This window comes from Olea europaea, chromosome 11, assembly GCF_002742605.1.
Source record: "Olea europaea var. sylvestris chromosome 11, O_europaea_v1, whole genome shotgun sequence".
NCBI classification, from domain to species: Eukaryota; Viridiplantae; Streptophyta; class Magnoliopsida; order Lamiales; family Oleaceae; genus Olea; species Olea europaea.
Window position 1 is genome coordinate 30,407,441 of NC_036247.1, and position 18,581 is coordinate 30,426,021.

Below are 18,581 nucleotides of genomic sequence, written 5' to 3' on the forward strand. Positions count from 1 at the left end.
TTGCTTTACATGAGTCCATAACTAAAAACAAAAGAAAATTAACTCAAGTTGACCACTTAAAAGTTTAGTAATATGGCTTGTATAAGTGCACAAAATGGACTTATCAAACACCACAAACTAAAACCTTTGTTCATTCTCAAACAAAATAATACAAAACTTAGGTATGAAACATATTACTATCCTAAACAAATCACAAATAAAATACTCAACGTTGAACTGCTTACCAGATGCTTGATGTTCGAATTTGAGTAATACTTTAGCAAGATTCAAAACAAGATCAAAAATATTTTGCTTATCTGATGCTTGATTTAGTGTGTGTGTGTGTGTGTGTGTGTTTGTGTAGCCAACATTGAGCTCATACTACACTAGAACACAACTAATCAAGTGCTATTAATTCACTCATAATCTCAATCTTCTTGTGCTCAATTTTTCCTCACACCTCTCGTACAAAATCACTCATTATGCTTTTCTCTCAAATCCTGATGTATTTCTAGCACATGTGGGTTCCTAAAAATCATTATGATACATTTTTCCACACAAAGTAATCAGAATTCGATACTTATATCTCTAAGAGGTAGATGGTAAGTATTTATCTAAATCACACCACCAGCTTATAGAGTTCAAATCTCAAAGTTTTTACCTGGTACATCTCACTTTTAAAAATCTATTTCTCTCTCTCTCTCTCTCTCTCTCTCCATTTTGACATTTCCCATGCAAGACTTTATCCATTAAATTTTCTAAATGACCCATGTATCGAGTTTTAGGCCGATGACTCCCAAATCAGATTATTATAGGGCATTAGGTTTTAAGATATCCTTGCAGGTTTAATAACTCGAGTTAAAAAAGCTACAAAGAGAGGTAAAATATGTATCACTTTTTTTTATATGAGAATATAATTTTTTATTCTTTTGACATCTTATGTGCAAAACTTCTTTCCATTAAACTTTCTAAATGACCCCTATAGAGAGCTCTATGTCAATGACTCCTAAGTTAAATGTCTATAAAGCACCAAGTCTTAAAGACCCTAGTAGGCTTAATCATTCGAGTCATGAAAACTACAAAAAGAAGTAGAAGATGTATGAGATTTGAATTTTAAAAATGATCAATGCCCATTTTAGACTTCTTAACTCAAACTCCTTCAACTAATGTTGGGATCCGAGAACTCCAAACCATCAAACTTCTATGAAAATAAGCACTAACCTTCTCATCCCAAACTACAACTTGGTTTGATTTCAATATTAAGGATTCAGAAATTCTATTCAGACCTAGGTCGATGTATCAACAATTAAATCCACACAATCAAGTCATACTTCAACATAAGTGATCAATCAATAACAGCTATGTGCTCAAATAATCAAGTCTAACGTAGGTAAGTACTCAAGTAAAAGCATAAGTGATGGTGTTGTCTAGTTCTAGCTAAATCTGTACTCAATTCAAACAAATAAACATTATCATAGACGGCAAGTCGTTCAACGCTAATTAGACACTTAGTTTGGTTTTTTTTTTCAATTTTTTTAATCTTTTCAATTTTTTTACAGTTATACAGACTCGATTAGCAGTTGAAAAGTAAATATATATTTCAAATATCGTAATATTTACCTATCTCCAAAATAAAAATATTACATTGTCCCAATGTAAAAGCTAAAATAATCAAAATAAAGGAGTAATGATCAAAAATTCGTCGGGATAGATATGAATAGGTAGAATAATCAAGCTGACACGACTGGTGAACTTCATGACAACAACTACTTTTTCTTGTTGCTAGGCTTTAATTTGTTGTTCCAAGAATCTAAAATAAATACTAGTAATAATATATAAGGTTTAAATATTTGCAATGAATTCATACCAAGAAATTTCTAGTCTTCAAACTTTTAGAAAGACTATCTAATAGAGCGTCATCCCTGTAAAAATCTTATAGCTAGGAAAAGATGAGTCTTTCAAAATGGTTTGGAGATTGAAGTCTAGGTGCAACTTTAAAAATGCATATCACATCAATGTAAACTCAATAAAACACTAGGATGTGGACGATGAGCTTAAGTAAAAATGAGCCCAATAAGTAAACATGTTTAAGTTAATAATGCAAGTCTTAAAATATTTCCTAAAATGTATTAATAATAATTTAAATGCACAAGTTCTTAATTATGGTCCTAAAATACTAATACAAATCCTCAAGTTATATGTAATGCAATGAGTAATAAGAATAAAAATTATGGGATGAGAAAATGGGTTGCCTCCCATCAAGTGCTCAATTTATAGTCTAGAACTCGACTTGTTCATTCACTCAAATGTTACAAGATGAATTGTTGATTTTTTTTTCAATAATTCACAGCTCCAATATAGCTTTAATTGCTGTCATTAACCTTAAAGGGTTCATTTGCTTTCATGAGTGATTTCTATCGTTCCATAAGGAAATAATTTAGTAATTGTGTATGGTCCTGACCACCTAGACTTTAATTTACCCAGAAAAAGCTCGAGTTTAGAATTGTACAAAAAGACTTGTTGTCCAACCTCAAACTTTCTTTTTCGAATGTGCATGTTATGTCACTTTTGGTGCGCTCCTTGTAGAACTTTACGCTTTTATAGGTTTCCAATCGAAACTCATCAATTTCATTCAACTGAAATAATCTCTTTTCACTAGCTGTTTTCAAATAAAAGTTTAAGTTCCTGAGTGCTAGGTAAGCTCGGTGCTCCAACTCAACTGGTAAATGGCATGCTTTTTCAGAAAACAAAAGATAAGGAGACATGCCTATAGGTGTTTTGAAAGCTGTTCTGTAAGCCCACAAAGCATCGTTACGTTGCTTAGACCAATTATTTCTTGAAGAACTTACTGTTATCTCAAGTGGCTGCTTTAATTCTTGATTGGAGATTTCAAATTGCCAGTGGTCTGAGGGTGATAAAGGGTAACTATACAGTGCCAGACGCTATATTTAGCCAACAATGACTCAAATTGATGATTGCAAAACTATTTGTCCCCATCACTTAAGATAGCTACAGGTATGCCATAATGAGTAAAAATATATTTTTTTAGGAGCCCAATTACCCCTTCACGTCGTTGGTTGGCAATGCTACTACTTCAGCTTATTTAGAAACATAATCAACTGCAACAAGTATACACTGATTCGAGAAAAACAAAGGGAATGACCCCATAAAGTCAATCCCCACACACATCAAAATGTTCTATCTTAAGAATGATATTCAGAGGTATCTCGTTGCTTCCCAAGATATTTCCCGTGCGCTAATACTTGTCACACTTATTCACAAATTCAAAAGCATATAAGAATATTGAAGGCAAATAAAAACTAGACTATAGAATTTTAACGGCCGTCTTTGACGCACAAAATGTCTAGCATAGGTAGGAATGTCAATAGAGCTCGTCAGCTCAGGCTGCCCGTCGCTCGACCCCTCGAAAAGCCCGAGTCGACTCAGCTCGGGGCTCAGTAGACCTTAGCCAAGGCTCGGGTCGAGCCCCATTTTTGGGACACGAGCTTTGCCCGAGTCGGCCCATGAGCCCGCGAGCCTTTATTAAAAAAAAATCCTTATGGCAGTAAAATGCTACCTTGAAAGGCAACAACTTAAAAGGAAACAGGTTCGCTACCTTAAAAGGCAACAGCTTAAATTTTAAAAAAAAAAAAGGAGTGGGAGAGAAAGAGAGAAACGGGTCGGCTTGGCTCAGCTCGAAAAGGCCCAAATCGAAAGCTCGGGTTGAGCCTAAAATTTTTGGACAAGCTTTTGCTCGACCCAGCTTGGGCATGAAAAAAAGCTCGACAATTTTAGCCGAGTCGAGCTCAAGCCTCAAGTTTCGGCTCGCGAGTCGGCTCGGCTCGACTCGTTAACATCCCTAAGCATAGGTAGATAAATGACACTGCTCGAATATCTGAAGGACCTTTTCTTTAGGAATACACCACTTAATAATTTGATATGGGCTTCCTCTGTAAAGAATAGGACCTCCCAAAAATAGTATTTTAACTCAAAAAAGAATTTCTTCTTTTGATGACTGGAATAGTCTGTGGAATGATGGATTTGGCAAAATAATTCATTATATTTGCATACCATGGTGCATCCTCTACATTAAAAATCTTTCTATCAGGAAAGACCTCATTTATGTCCATTGATTTTTCCCGTTCTCCATGTGTAAGTCGGAATAAAAGATCACTACTACGTTTTCACTTCTCTTCTTGTCTTTTATCTCCAAATAAAATTCTTACAAGAGTAATACCCATCTGAGCAATCTTGGTTTTGCATATTTCTTTGTAATCAGATACGTTAAAGTTGTATTGTTTGCATAGACTATTACCTTTCATCCAACTAGATATGATCGAAATTAATCAAAGGCATAGACTACAGCTAGAAGTTTATTCTCAATGGTGGCATAGTTTAGATATACATCATTCAATGTCTTGCTTACATAGTATATTATATGAAAAATTCTATCTCTGCGTTGTTCCAATAAGACTCTCACCGCTTAATCACTTGCATTACATAACAATTCAAAGGGTAAACTCCAATTTGGTGCAACTATTACTGTTGCTGAAGTTAACGTATCTTTTAGAATGTTGAAAGCTAATAGATAATCTTTAGAGAAGTCAAAAGGAACATCTTGACTAGCAAATTGCACAACAATTTAGTATCTTAGAGAAGTTGTTGATGAAGCGGTGATAAAATTAGGCATGACCATGGAAACTGCGAACACCCTTGACTGAGCTTGGTGGTAATAATTTATCAATAACTTCAATCTTTGCCTTATCCACTTCAATCCCTTTAGCTGAAATCCAATGTCCCAATACAAAGCCCTTTTGTACCATGAAGTGGCACCTTTCCAGTTTAGTACCAATTTTGTTTCCTTCCACCACTGTAAGACCAATTTTAAGTGCTCAAAACACTCATCAAATGAAGAGCCGAAAATTGTGAAGTCATAAATAAAGACTTCTATGAATTTTTCCACCATATAAGAGAAGATGGCCATCATGTAATGTTGAAATGTAGCGGGAGCATTATATTGACCAAATGACATCATACGATAAGAAAATGTGTCGTAGGGACAAGTAAAAGTAGTCTTCTCTTAATCCTCGGGTGCTATCGAAATCTGATTATAACCAGAGTATCCATCAAGAAAGTAATAATGAGAGTGACTTGCCAAACTCCCCAACATTTGATCAATAAATGGAAGAAGAATGTGAACATTCTGAGTAGCGTTATTGAATTAGCGATAATTAATGCAAACTCTCCATCTCGTAACAGTTCTAATGGGAATTAGTTTATTCTTCTCATTCTATACCACTGTGATACCTCCATTTTGGCACAACTTGAACAGTACTGATCCATGCACTGTCTAAGATAGGATATATGATTTCTACATTAAAAGCTTTAAAACTTTTGCTTTGAACACCTCTTTTATATTTGGATTAAGTCTCCTCTGGCTGTCTATACTACGTCGAAAATTATCTTCCATGAGAATTTTATGCATGCAATGTGTAGGGTTGATCCCACTGATGTCCGCTATAGACCACCCAATAGCTATCTTATTTTCTTTGAGTACTCGCAGTAATCTTACTTCTTCAATCTCATTATCAAATTTGAAATAATAACACGTAAAGTGAACGATTATCCCAAGTATGCATAACGAAGATGAGGTGGCAACTGCTTGAGCTCTAACTTAGGGAGCTTCTAAATTGATGGCAAAGCTTTGTAGGACTCGTGCCTAACTACTCAAAGTGTGGTCTGTGCCTATATAGAGGATTAGTTTCAAGATTTCTTATCCATATATCAATCTCATTAGAATCAAAATGAGTGGATTGAGAGTGTACAATGCACACCTCATATAGATCCAATAGATTATGCAACTGGAAGTTGTCATGAACTGCCTTATTAATTACACCGAGCTGAAAGCAACTTGTGACTCAGTTGGATATTTTATGGCCTTGAACACATTAAATGCGACATGCTCCTCACTAAGCCTAAAAATTGGTTAACCTTTTTTGCACATCAATAAGAGCTATACTAGTACCTAAAAGTGGCCAACCCAAAATAAGTGGAATGTTACTATCATCCTCAATGTCAAGAATAAGAAAGTCACATGGGAAAATGAATTTGTCCACTTTCACCAAGATATATTCAATGATTCATCTTGGGTGCGTGATGGACTGATCGGGTAGCTGTAAATTTACTGTAGCTGTTATAGCATCCCCAAGTCTAGTTTCCTAAAAACAAAGAATGACATCAATTTAATACTTGTTCTAAGATCACATAAAGCTTTATCAAAATAATAATCGCCTATAGTATAGAGTACAGTGAAACTCCCTTGATATTTTAATTTCGGAGGTAGCTTATTTTGTATTTTGGCACTACACTCCTTGGTAAACATCACTATCTCATGTTCATCTAGCTTGCATTTGCTAGATACTATATCTTTAAAAAAATTTGGTATAACTAGGCATCTGAAGGAGTGCATCAACAAATGGTATGTTGATGTGAAGTTTATTGAAGACCTCAATGAATTTTATACACTATTTGCCTAACTTGTGCTTTTGCAGTCTCTGAGGAAATGGAATCAGAGGCTAGTATATTTGATAGGAGCAGTTGTTTTAACCCGTGGTGTAATTGAACTCCCTTTGGTGATGTTCTGAATATCTGTTTAGTCTGTTCCACTTGCTCCTCATCAGTAAAATGTATTTTCTCTTTACTTGAAACCGATCTATTAATGTGAATCTCAAGTAACTGGAATCCACTCCTAGCGATAATTGTTTTGACATATTCCTGGATTAACTTTTGTATTGCTTGGTAATGTACATGGTGCTCTATCTGATATAGCATGTGCCATCTGTCCCATCTAAGACTCCAAATTTTTAATTTTTGCACTATGATTCTTAAGAGTCATCTTAGTCTTTCTCATGAATTGATTATTTGTCTCTATGTAGTGATATTTTTTCTACGAATTTATTGCTTGCTGAAATTGAGAACCCTATGGCCTATCAGAATTGTGATTACTTCAAGATAAATTTGGATGCTTCCTCCAACCAAGGTTGTAGGTGTCAAAATATTGGTTATTTTGTCGGTGCTGACCCCCATGTACATAGTCAACTTGTTTTGCATCTTGTGCAAGAATTGTGTAGTTTGCTGTGCTATGATCTTCCCCACATTCTTCATAATTTGACCGCTTGGCATGTATTGTATTGGCTGACTGAAAGATGCTCTCAATCTTATAAGATGAAGAGTCAATTTTGGTAGATAGAATCGTATAAGTGTCCATCCCGTATACTTCTGGTACCTTCTTGTGAACAACTTGCTCAGATGTTCACATGGCTGTGGTAGTAGCCACTGTCTCAAACAATTCCAAGGCTTCACCAATTGTCTTCGTGGATAAAGAGACATTGGATGAAGAATCCCCCATGCTCTTATAAAATGGAAGTAGACCTACATAAAAATATTGGACCTGGATCCCTTTACTGATGCCGTGATGGGGACACTTCCAAAGCATGTTCTCGAATCTGTTCCAAGTCTTATCAAAGGTTTGGGAGGGGAACAATAGCTGGAAACCGCTGTAATACCCTGTAGGCTGAGGAGCAAAATGAGGAATTCACCTGAGGAAGGGCTTGCGTCTGATTAGCTAGTTGGTGAAGCAATAGCTTAGTATAAATTGCGGAGTAAGTGAACTTCTAAATGAAACCCTGAAATTAATAAAGATGGGCGATCTTGAGCCAAATCCTGCTTTTCAACTTTGCAATCTTCGTTGATGGGAAGAATTTGATGCAGAATTTTTGAGCCAAATCATTCTAAGTAGTGATACTGGCAACAGGCCGTGAATCTAACCACTCAAGGACTTCAGAATGTAGAAACAATCTCAATCTAATAGCATCATCTAAAACCCCTTGATTTTTTAAAGTGTTGACACATATCCAAATATCGAGAGACGTGTGTGTGTTGAATTTTATCGGCTCTGCTATAGAATTGATGTCCAATATGAAACAACTAGATGACATTGGTCTTCAACTGAAAGTTCGACTGCTTAAAGGAAGGATACACGATGCTAGATTGTCTCTGAATAATTTGTAGAGTCATGAAGTCTCCAACTAACATATTCCCTCATCTATCACTGCCTCTTCATTCACTAGAATAACCGGATTATTCTGTACATTAGCCATTTTTGTTGTTGTGCTTCTCCAACTTCCCTTTGCCTACGGTGAAAAAGGATTTCGATTTTCGGATTAGCTGGTATCAATTCATCGTCGCTCAAGTTTTGCATAAAATGTCTGAATAGATAGAAAATAGAAGCACCGAAGTAAATTGATAGAGATTAATAAAATAAGATAAATCAAGAAGTTCGAATTAGTGCCAATGTAATTAACATTACATTCAAATATAATCGACGAATTATTGTTCAATCAAAAAGATTGCAAGTGCACGTTTCGTTAACAAGTAGTAAAATGAATTTTGAGTATAAGTATCGTTTCCACAGAGAATGCACTAGTTCAAATTTACTTGGGAGCCGTTTGGTACCCATTTTTTTTCAAAATGCAATTTTCTCTCTCTTCTTTTCAACCACACATTCTTTATCAAAATAATATTACATGTAAATAAAAAACATTTCTTTATTTTTCAACCACACATTTTCCATCAATTTACTATTCAAAAATTCATTTTTACATAAAAAATGGCTACCAAACACCCCCTTAGCTTTGACCAAAACAATTGAAATTTCTGATTTTTCCTGCAAATTAAATAACATACTTATTAATGCAAAATCTAACTTAACTAAAATAAATGTAAGATTATAATTAAATGCAAGTTTTATAAAATATGAAGACGAAAAGCAAATTATGATTCTGAATCCTCTTATATCAATCCCTTTATTCTCGAAATATATAAATTTGACAACACAATTCAATTATGAAGATGAATATTTCTAATTTGTTTAACAATCTCTCTCTCTCTCAAATGGAACTAAACATATTCTTACATGTGTATTTTTATAACAGATGCGAACATATAAAAATGCACTAAAGATTTATAAATACTTAAAGATCACGTAAGTATAACGGTACATTTTTATTCCTTATCGAATTCTACGACAATTAGTAATATGTCTAACTTATTTTCAATATCTCAAAGGTAAAATAAACTACAAAACTCATATAATTAGTGATCAAATAATTGCAGAGAAAAATAAATTCATGTCAATCATTCAAGAATTAAAAATGTGTTTTGAATGTCAAAAATAAATAAAATCACAAGCTAAAGGTTTATAATACAAGATTTATCATCCTAGCACAAATTTAATCTAGCCTAGCATATTGTTGGAATTAAACAAATGAAATTTTGACGACATCATCGAGAAATTGATGGAACGTGATTAATTTTCGCACAATTATTGATGAATTATCTATAATATATTAAAGTATTACATCAAGGGAGAATAATTTTTTTAACGTTTTTAACTCTCCTATAATTCAATTATTTCAATAATACATTACATTTCATTTTGCGATATGTAATAAATACTACATAATTATTGTTGTTTATAAAATTTGTGTTATTAATTCTCGATTAATTAACATTCACATTAATCTAGATTCAATGAGTTTTCATTCGATAAATTTTGAATTATATGAATCTAGAGTTATTATAGATGAATTTATTCAAATTTATGTATCTAGAAATTTTAACGAGTGTTTAAATTTATGTGTTAACAATTAATTTGTAAATATCAAATGTAATATAAAAAGATTTCTCATTTATAGTATTTCATCATCATAAAAAATTTGAATCATAGAAATTGAGTTTTGAGAGTACAATTTTATTATATTAAATTTTTATACTAAATTTTATTTTCTATAATTCGTTCGAAACTCATCAAATCCTATAACAAATTGAAACTAAATATTATTTTTACATCACTTATAAAATATTTTAAAACAAAGTGCAATTCACATTCAACTTTAACTAATTGTACAAAAAATCGGAATTAATTCCTTTATGCTGTGTCAGTTGTCCACCTCTTTATACGCGTCTTCCTATTTATTCCTCAATTTCTGTGCCAAAATTCCCGTAGCCGCCGTCACTGTTATCAATTTCTTGTCTGTGTGCGTATATAATTAATTCAGCCCACTTTTGTAGTGTACAGAGGATTCCAGTTTGCTTTCTAATTCTATTCCCATCAAATCAAAGCCCAACTAAGTGTCACTTTCCCTTCAAGTCCTCACTTCTTCCAAATAATGCAAGTTAATCCTCGATACAAATTTATTTGTGTAGCCCATGTTTTCTTTATTTCAATTGAAGCCCTTTAATTTCTCTTTATGTGAATATTCATTTTCAAACTTCCGTCCAATTCATTATTTTCCAATTGCTTCACAAGAGCCCATAACTAAAAAAAAAAAGGTTAAATAGAAATTAATAATTTGACAACATAAAAGTTTAGTAATATAGCTCGGATAAGTGCACAAAACGCACATATCAATTAGTCTTGCGAGATCATGATTTATATTTCATTACAATTCCTTTCCAAGACCTCTCAAGGAAAATATTGAATTGGATCCAAAACTTGCGGGTTAATGTGAACTTATCCATGAGGTATGTACTCTTTGAATAAGAATTCATTTTCTGAAAGATTCTGACTTTCATACTTTGGTGAGAGTTCGGGATCCTTCCGATGACTAAATCAACCATTGAACTAGAGTCCTGCACAAGGGCGAATTTAGGAGTTTGAGTCAGTGCGGACGATCGTTGACTATCTACCGTTGGCCGCAATAAAATATTAAAAGTTCTTTTGATATCCATTTTTTTTGTTTTGCAAAAAATGTATTTTGAAATGGTGATTTGATGGAGAACGTGTGACTAAAAATAAAGAAAAATTTTGAATTTACGTGTAATATTATTTTATTGAAAAACATATGGATGAAAAGAAGAAAGAAAAATGTAGTTTTAAAAAAAGAGGAAATCGAACAAGGTCTAAAGTATAAATATAACAATTATTTTGTTCAAGTTGAATATATATAATTCTGTTATAAGAATAAATAGAACTCATCAAATAATATTGTTGCCAAATTTTGTATAATTCAAAGGAAGAGTGTGAATTCGAATATTTAAAATTATTTGTATTAAAACAATCAAAACCTAACAAATATCATTTCGTTGGATTTGGTAATACAATTTAAGAGGTATCATAATGGTTAGGTTTACCACAACCTTTGCTTGAAATCACATGTTCAAATTCTCATTGTCCCTCCCTTATTGAATTTTGGTAAAAATTATAGAATAAAAATAATATATAACAAATCCGTTGACAAGGATTCGAACCTAAAACTTGAAATATGTTAAGACCAACTCTCACCAAGTAAGCTATAGAGGATGTTTGAAATAAAAACAATTATTAGAAATATAAGGTAAAAATTTAATCTATTGTTCACAAAAAAAAATTATTTCGGCGGATCGCCGCCCTAGCTTGCCGCCCCAGGATCTGCCACTGGTCCTGCACTCAATAAAGCAAGTTCGGAACTCCATAACTAAAGGAATCGGGACAGCTTGATAAAGCATACCGGTACACTACTAGTGCCTTCCCATTAAGTTCTGAATCATTTGATCAAAGAAAATTGTCATTATCTTTCCCAGAACCCTCGTTCATATCCTTCATGTCAAAAAGAAAACTTTTGCCAATTTTTTCCCTCAAGTTCACGTCAAGCTTAAGGATTCGGGAGTGTTTCTTTTTGACAGGGTCAACTTGAAGAAAAAGTGTTAAAAAAAAAATAATAAATAAATTGTCAGTATCTTGTACAGTTTTGATTAGTGTAGCTACCAATCATGCCGTAAATAATAAACACTTCAATTGAATTTTCTTTTTGCAGCAATTGGTCCCTGAAATGACGGCTCCAGTTATAAGTTGGCCATCGCTCTTTAAAATTGAAAATTTCATCCTCAAATTTTCATTTTTGATATATAAATGTAAACAGAAAATTGACGAGCCTACCCGCAACATCTCCAGCTTAAGGAGATAAAGGCCAAGTGCCATTGGCACAGGGGCACCCACTCGTCCGTGCGTAGGTTACGGCCTTTTAGCAATACACCAAACTTAATGACTACTTTTCTATGAGTACCTACCTAAACATATTATCATAATCTGTCTATTATATATACCATCTCATCTTCATAGAAATTCTATACGTAGAGTGTCCCCACCCCCCCCAACCCACCCCCCAAAACATATCTCTCTCTCTCTATATGGATTCTAGTGATTTCACGGTGAGTATGAAACAGAGAGACGTGGTGACGGCGGTGTTGCCAGTGCCGGAACAAGTTTTGCCCATGTCAAACCTAGATTTGCTCATACCACCCCTTGATTTTGGAATTTTCTTCTGCTACAAGAAAAGTAGCAATCACACTCAGCAAAACCTTTCACCTGAAAGTATGGTAGCTGTTATAAAGAAAGCTCTTGCTCAAGCACTCGTGCCCTTCTACCCATTTACCGGCGAAATCGTGCAGAACCACCGTGGCGAGCCTGAGCTTCTCTGCAGCAACGCGGGGGTAGATTTTGTGCATGCATACGCTGATATAGAGCTCAAAGACCTGGACCTTTATCACCCCGATGTATCTGTTCATGGGAAGCTTGTTCCCTTTAAGATGCGTGGCGTGCTTTCTGTTCAGGTAATTCTGCTTACCCGCTTACCTTACAAGTTTCTTCCTATAACATTTTATAAAAATAAATAAATAATTATAAAAAAATAAAAATTCTATAACATTTTATCTTTCTTGGTGTGAGTACGTAGGGGAGTAAATGGTCGAGTTTCAACGTTTTTTGGTTAGTACAATATTCATAAAATTGGAACACGTAAAAACTTGGATCGAAAAAATTAAAGTATTTATATACTTAAAGAAATGAAGAAGCTTATTCTACATATAAACTTTCATCTGAAAGTAATGTAACATTTATTTAATTAAATTTAACTTATTTCAACTGCTTTCATAACGTGAAGAAGCATATTCTAAATATAATTGGTTTAATAATAAAGAATCAATGGCAAATCGACGTTTCAATAACTTTTTTTGCATGTCATGACCTCGTCAAATAGTCCAACCATATATGGTGCCCAAATGACTTTTACATACTACGAGATTAGTATATCAAGATTATTCAAAGGATTACATAATATCACATGACACTTTATTATTTGTCATTTGATGTAGAACAAATTATTGAATGAATTGAAAAAGAATTGGATCGAAATGAGAAAAATGTTAATAGTGCAGAAAGAGCATTCGAACTTCGATTCCATAATACCATTTCGAAAAGAAAATGATGAGACGAGTAGAATTCATTACTTTGTTGTGACATATGATAGATTTTAGCCATTGAAGTTCATTTAGGACTTGAAATTGCTTTTAAAATTTTAGAGTTATTTTTGTCATTTAGTTTATTTCAAATTCTTTTTAATTTTAGTTCATCTAAACCAAGTTTTAATTAATTTTGGTCATCTTAAACTAGGTTTCAAGTGAATCCTTATAAATAAGGGGTTATTTTGTTGCTTTTGATCATCTTATATTAATAAATTTCGTGAGTTTATCTCCATCATAATTTGGTGGATTTCAAAATTGTGTTCTAAAGGTTTTCGTTTGAATTTCTTCTTTCGAGTTGCATCATCTGCTTAAAACACAATCAACTTTTTCCTTTAATATTTTTTCTCCACATCATTTTCAGCAATCGCTTATATATATTTTTGATGTACAAATAACAAAATCTTTAAATATCTTTAAGCGAAAAATTACGTACTTTTTCTTAAGCTTAATGCGTGCAATAATTAAAACGTGAAAATTTACCGAGAGAGTTAAGTCATCCGTCACTTCATCATGAAAATTAAAGATTCCGGAAAACAAGGACTTGCTACTTCCTATAAGATTTATATTCTAACCAATTGGATATTTTCGTTTAGGTTAATAATGTTTGTACTTTATTTGATCCATACGCTAGTCTTTGTATAGAAAATAAAACAAAGACAAAATAATTCATTGTTCTCAAATAATCAGAATGCTATGTCGTTACTATTTATTCAATTGCTTATCTATGTCATTGACATTTGTGTCATTTTTCTTGAATAGAGGTGTAAAGACCCTACTCGATAAGATGACATTGTGTAAATAAAATAAAAAATTATTTGCCACTTGTTTATTCTTTAGTCAAATCTCATTTGCCCAAAAAACACGATAATTAAGTTTAATCTTTTTACAAGGATTATGTTCTAATCAAAGAATTGAAAAAAATGTCAAGCTAGTCTCGACCAATACAACACAACACGTTTACTTTAATTTCTTCCATGATAAAGTTTACTATGAAATATAAACGTTTTCTAATGCAGGTGACGGAGCTAAATTGCGGAGGACTAGTGATCGGATGCACATTTGATCACCGGGCTGCGGATGCACACTCCGCCAACATGTTTCTCACTGTTTGGGCTGAGATCTCTCAGGCCAAGCCAACAACCCACATCCCATTTTTCCAGCGTTCAATTTTCGCCCCACGCCACCCTCCGCAACATGATGAATCAATCGATAAAATGTATGTATTATTATCATCTATAACCCCACCTCCAAAGGAAATCGAGGTAAGTAATGATCACCTATTGAGCCGAATATACTACATAAAAGCTGAAGAAATCGATCGCCTCCAATTCCAAGCCAGTGAAAATGGAACTAGAAGAAGCAAAATCGAGTCATTCAGTGCATTTTTATGGAAAACAATAGCCGAGGGAGGAAATGACCTTTCCAAGGGAGTAAAATTGGGCATCATAGTTGATGGAAGAAAAAGACTGGAAGGAAGAGAAGAGAAGAATTTGTCATTACAAAACTATTTTGGGAATGTTCTTTCGATTCCTTACACAGAAGCAAGCGTTGGCGAACTGAAGTCAATGACGCTCAAAATGGCTGCAAAATTGGTGCACTCTTGCGTGGAGAGGGCCGCAAGAGAGGAGCATTTTTCTAGTCTCATTGATTGGGTAGCTAGTTAATTATCCCACCTAAAAACTTAAACTGTTGGATAAAATCATATCTAATTATTTATATCTTATTAATTATATGTCTTTAACATACACATTCATTTCTACACGTCTTTCGCGCGCGCACGTGTGTGTGTATATATATATATATATATATTATTTATTTATTTTTATTTTTTCCTTCCTTCCTTAAAAAATAAAAATGTACACGAGTTTTTATAGATGGTCACCCCAACACTTCATTCAAGACTTTTGCTTGGCTATGATACTATATTAATAATCTCATCTAAAAGATTAAGCAGCTTATATATATATTTTTTTTCTATCTTATCTGCTCTAGGTAGAACTTCATAGGCCAAAGCCAGGAATCGTGAAGGTGTACTGTACAGATGCTAATAATGAAGCAGCCATTGTTGTATCCTCCGGGCAACATTTTCCCGTGACGAAACTGAACTTCGGATGGGGAATTCCAGCATTTGGGTCGTATCACTTTCCTTGGGGAGGGCAAACTGGGTATGTGATGCCAATGCCAAGCATGAGAGAGAATGGAGATTGGGTTGTTTATATGCATCTTATGAAGAAGCACTTGGATTTAATTGAGACAAAGGCTTTTGATGTGTTTAGGCCTTTTGATTCTTCTCATTTGAAACTTGCAGTTGATGATTAAGAAATTGAATCACATCTCTTGATTATGGAATTTATTCTCTTTGTATATTTTGAGGAATGTTTTCAAGTTAGGGTCCGTTTGATTGCAAAGGTGGAATTTTGGTGGAAAGAAAATGAATTTCAGGGAATTGAATTACCTAGAAATTATTTTCCTGGGAATTGTCAATTATTGAGTTGTCACATACATTTGTCAAAAATATAGAGATATACCTAACGGCCCACAAAATGAATGTCCTAAATAATTACCATTTATTAAGAAATTTTGACATATTTAGGTATATTCTTAAATATCATTCATTTTTTATTCACATATAATTTGTTTGTAACTGTCATAGATGTACAATGACATATTAATAAGTCAAACATGTTAGAAGATAGATATTTTCAACCATAAAAAACTTTTAAAGACTTCGAAATATTTGTCCAATAGTCCCAAATTAAGGAACAGAAGTGATAAGAAATCACACAATTTCTTTAGAAAATGAAGACAATTAATTTAAAAACAACAAATATGGGTTGAAAAATTCATTTATCTATAGAAAGGTCAAAACAATAAATAAGAATTGGGCAGGAATGGGTTGGAAGGATTTTTTGTTTTTTGTTCCCCCCCCACCCCTCAGGGCGGGTTGGGGTGGGGGGGGGTAAGTAACTATTCATTTTGCAATGTGAGTTTTAAATTTGGAAAATCTTGACTTCCATTTTTAGAGGAATAAAAAATGGTAATTGGCCCATTAAAATTTTAAATCTCCTTCCATTACCAGGGAATGTCCAATATATTGACTTGCTACTAATTAAATTAAATAATAAATATATTAAATTTACTTAATATAAAGAAGAAGTTCTGAATGGTTTTAAGTCATGTATAGATTCAAACTTCGTAATAATAGCAAGCCATAGTTAAAAAGTAATGCTAATCGCATCACTCAATGCGGGAGTCGCCTTATGTGGCATACACATAACACATGTATCAAATAATCACATGTCATATGTATGTCAAGTAAGACGACTGCGATTGTGAGCAACTGTAAATAATATTATTCATAATAAATGATAAATAATTAATAAATATGTTATGAAATAGAGAAGGAAAAAAGGGAGAATAGAGAACTCAATAAACTTGTATGTACTTTATTGAGAACCAAAATCTCATATTTATAGGAAAGAATTAAGATTGAAAGTGATACTATAATCATAATAACTAAGGTTGTGAGAATATAATAGCCATTTATCAATAAACATATAATTTACAACACTATCTTAAATAATACATTATAAATATCTGTCTCGTTAAAATTCTGTTTGATAAATTTCAATGGGACAAAAGTATCAAATGAAGAAAAAGAGTACAGTTATTTTTTCGGATTAAAAATAAATGATGCTCCATTAAAATCTTGTTAGAAATATTCAATGAGATAAAGCCTAAGTGAAGGAAAAATAGTACAGTCACTCCCTCTGACATTGATCACAGTAAATCATTGAGTCGATACATTCCCATCTCGTATACCAATTTCTTGAATGTAGACGTCGATAATATTTTGTGATAAGTTAACCACGTTTTCACTATAGCGAATTTGTTGAACATCGATATCACTAGTCTTCTTCAACTCATGCATATAGAAGAATTTTGAAGAACTATGTTTTGTCCGTCTATTTTGATATAATCTCCTTTGAGTTGTACAATACAAATTACATTATCTTTACACAAGATTGTTGGAGTATCTTCGATTGAAGTTAATCTAAATGATGCTTGGATTTCATGAGTCACGTTCCTCAACCACACATTCTCGATTTGTTACATGGATTGCAATAATTTCAGAATGATTTGAAAATACTGCTGTCAATGCTTGCTTCATAAATCTCCATGCTATATTTATTCCTCTAGGTGTAAATACATATCTTATTTGTGATTTAGCTTTATGTGAATAAGAGAAAAACTTGCATCTTCATATCCCACTAAAACAAATTCCAAATTTTAAGAATAAAATAAACTTAAAGCAAATGTCCTTTTCAAGTAACAAAAAAATGTGTAACACCATTCCAATATCTTTGAATTTATATAGAGTTATATCTTACGAAGAGATTAACAATTTGCAAAATATGTTAATTCTCCAAGTACACTAAGATTTGGTAGTTCAAGACCAAGAACCCTTTTCTTCATTTTCAAATGAAAAAATGGATTTTTTTTTCCACATCAAGTGACCAAATAACCCTAAGTAATGCCAATTGATTTACATTATCCATATACAAATGTCTTAAGACTTTTTCTTTATATATTGATGAACAAATAATTCTTCTTGTAAATGTTTAATCTACAAACCAAGATAAAATATGATTTTCTCAAATTTATTTTTCAAATAACATGCAATTTTGTTGAGCTTTTCAGAAGTTCTAATTAGACTTAAATCATCAATGTAAAATATGTCAAAATCAATATTTGTTTTCTTTATGAAAACACATGGTAAATGTCATCAAATCTATAGCACTCCTTCTACAAATATTCACTAAGATGATTACACCATGTGCATACGAATTGTAATGTCCCGAAAAATTTGGTGGAATAGAATTGAATTTTTGTATGCTATATTTTAATGTTTTGAAAGGTTAGGGACTAAAATATATAGTAAATTTCAATTTTACTTGGATTAAAATGTGGATATTGGCAGAGCAATAATTAGTATATGAATATTGGGCTCGTTAGATAGATCGTAATTAATTATGTATGTTAGGCTCGAGAAAAAATTAATTTGGATTAACGGAGCCCAAATTATCAAAATCGAAAGATATAACTTTAAATTATATTTTTAATCAATTATTTAATCAATTTAAATTCTTCCACAAGTGGCGTGAAAGGAGGGAGAATCTTGATAGGTTATGATTGAAATTTTGTTTTTACTCAAATAAAGAATTTGGGCGGGGGGGGGGGGGGGGGGGAAGAAAAGAGGG

The 18,581-nt window shown here is 32.9% G+C and overlaps 2 protein-coding genes across 2 annotated transcripts; one reads left to right on the forward strand and one right to left on the reverse strand.

Moving 5' to 3' along the window:
- Positions 1-1,128: 1,128 nt before the first annotated feature.
- Positions 1,129-4,109, reverse strand: LOC111404700. Its single transcript, XM_023033468.1, has 3 exons — positions 4,051-4,109; positions 2,509-2,904; positions 1,129-1,255 (listed from the first exon to the last, which is right to left on the reverse strand). The coding sequence occupies exons 1-3, from the start codon at positions 4,107-4,109 to the stop codon at positions 1,129-1,131; spliced, it is 582 nt and encodes a 193-aa protein (XP_022889236.1).
- Positions 4,110-12,181: 8,072 nt separating this feature from the next.
- On the forward strand, positions 12,182-15,764 carry LOC111404028 (shikimate O-hydroxycinnamoyltransferase-like). The gene is made up of 3 exons (XM_023032743.1): positions 12,182-12,630; positions 14,337-14,972; positions 15,313-15,764. Exons 1-3 carry the CDS (start codon positions 12,208-12,210, stop codon positions 15,637-15,639), a joined length of 1,386 nt encoding a protein of 461 aa, XP_022888511.1. The 5' UTR covers positions 12,182-12,207; the 3' UTR covers positions 15,640-15,764.
- The last annotated feature ends 2,817 nt before the right edge of the window (positions 15,765-18,581 follow it).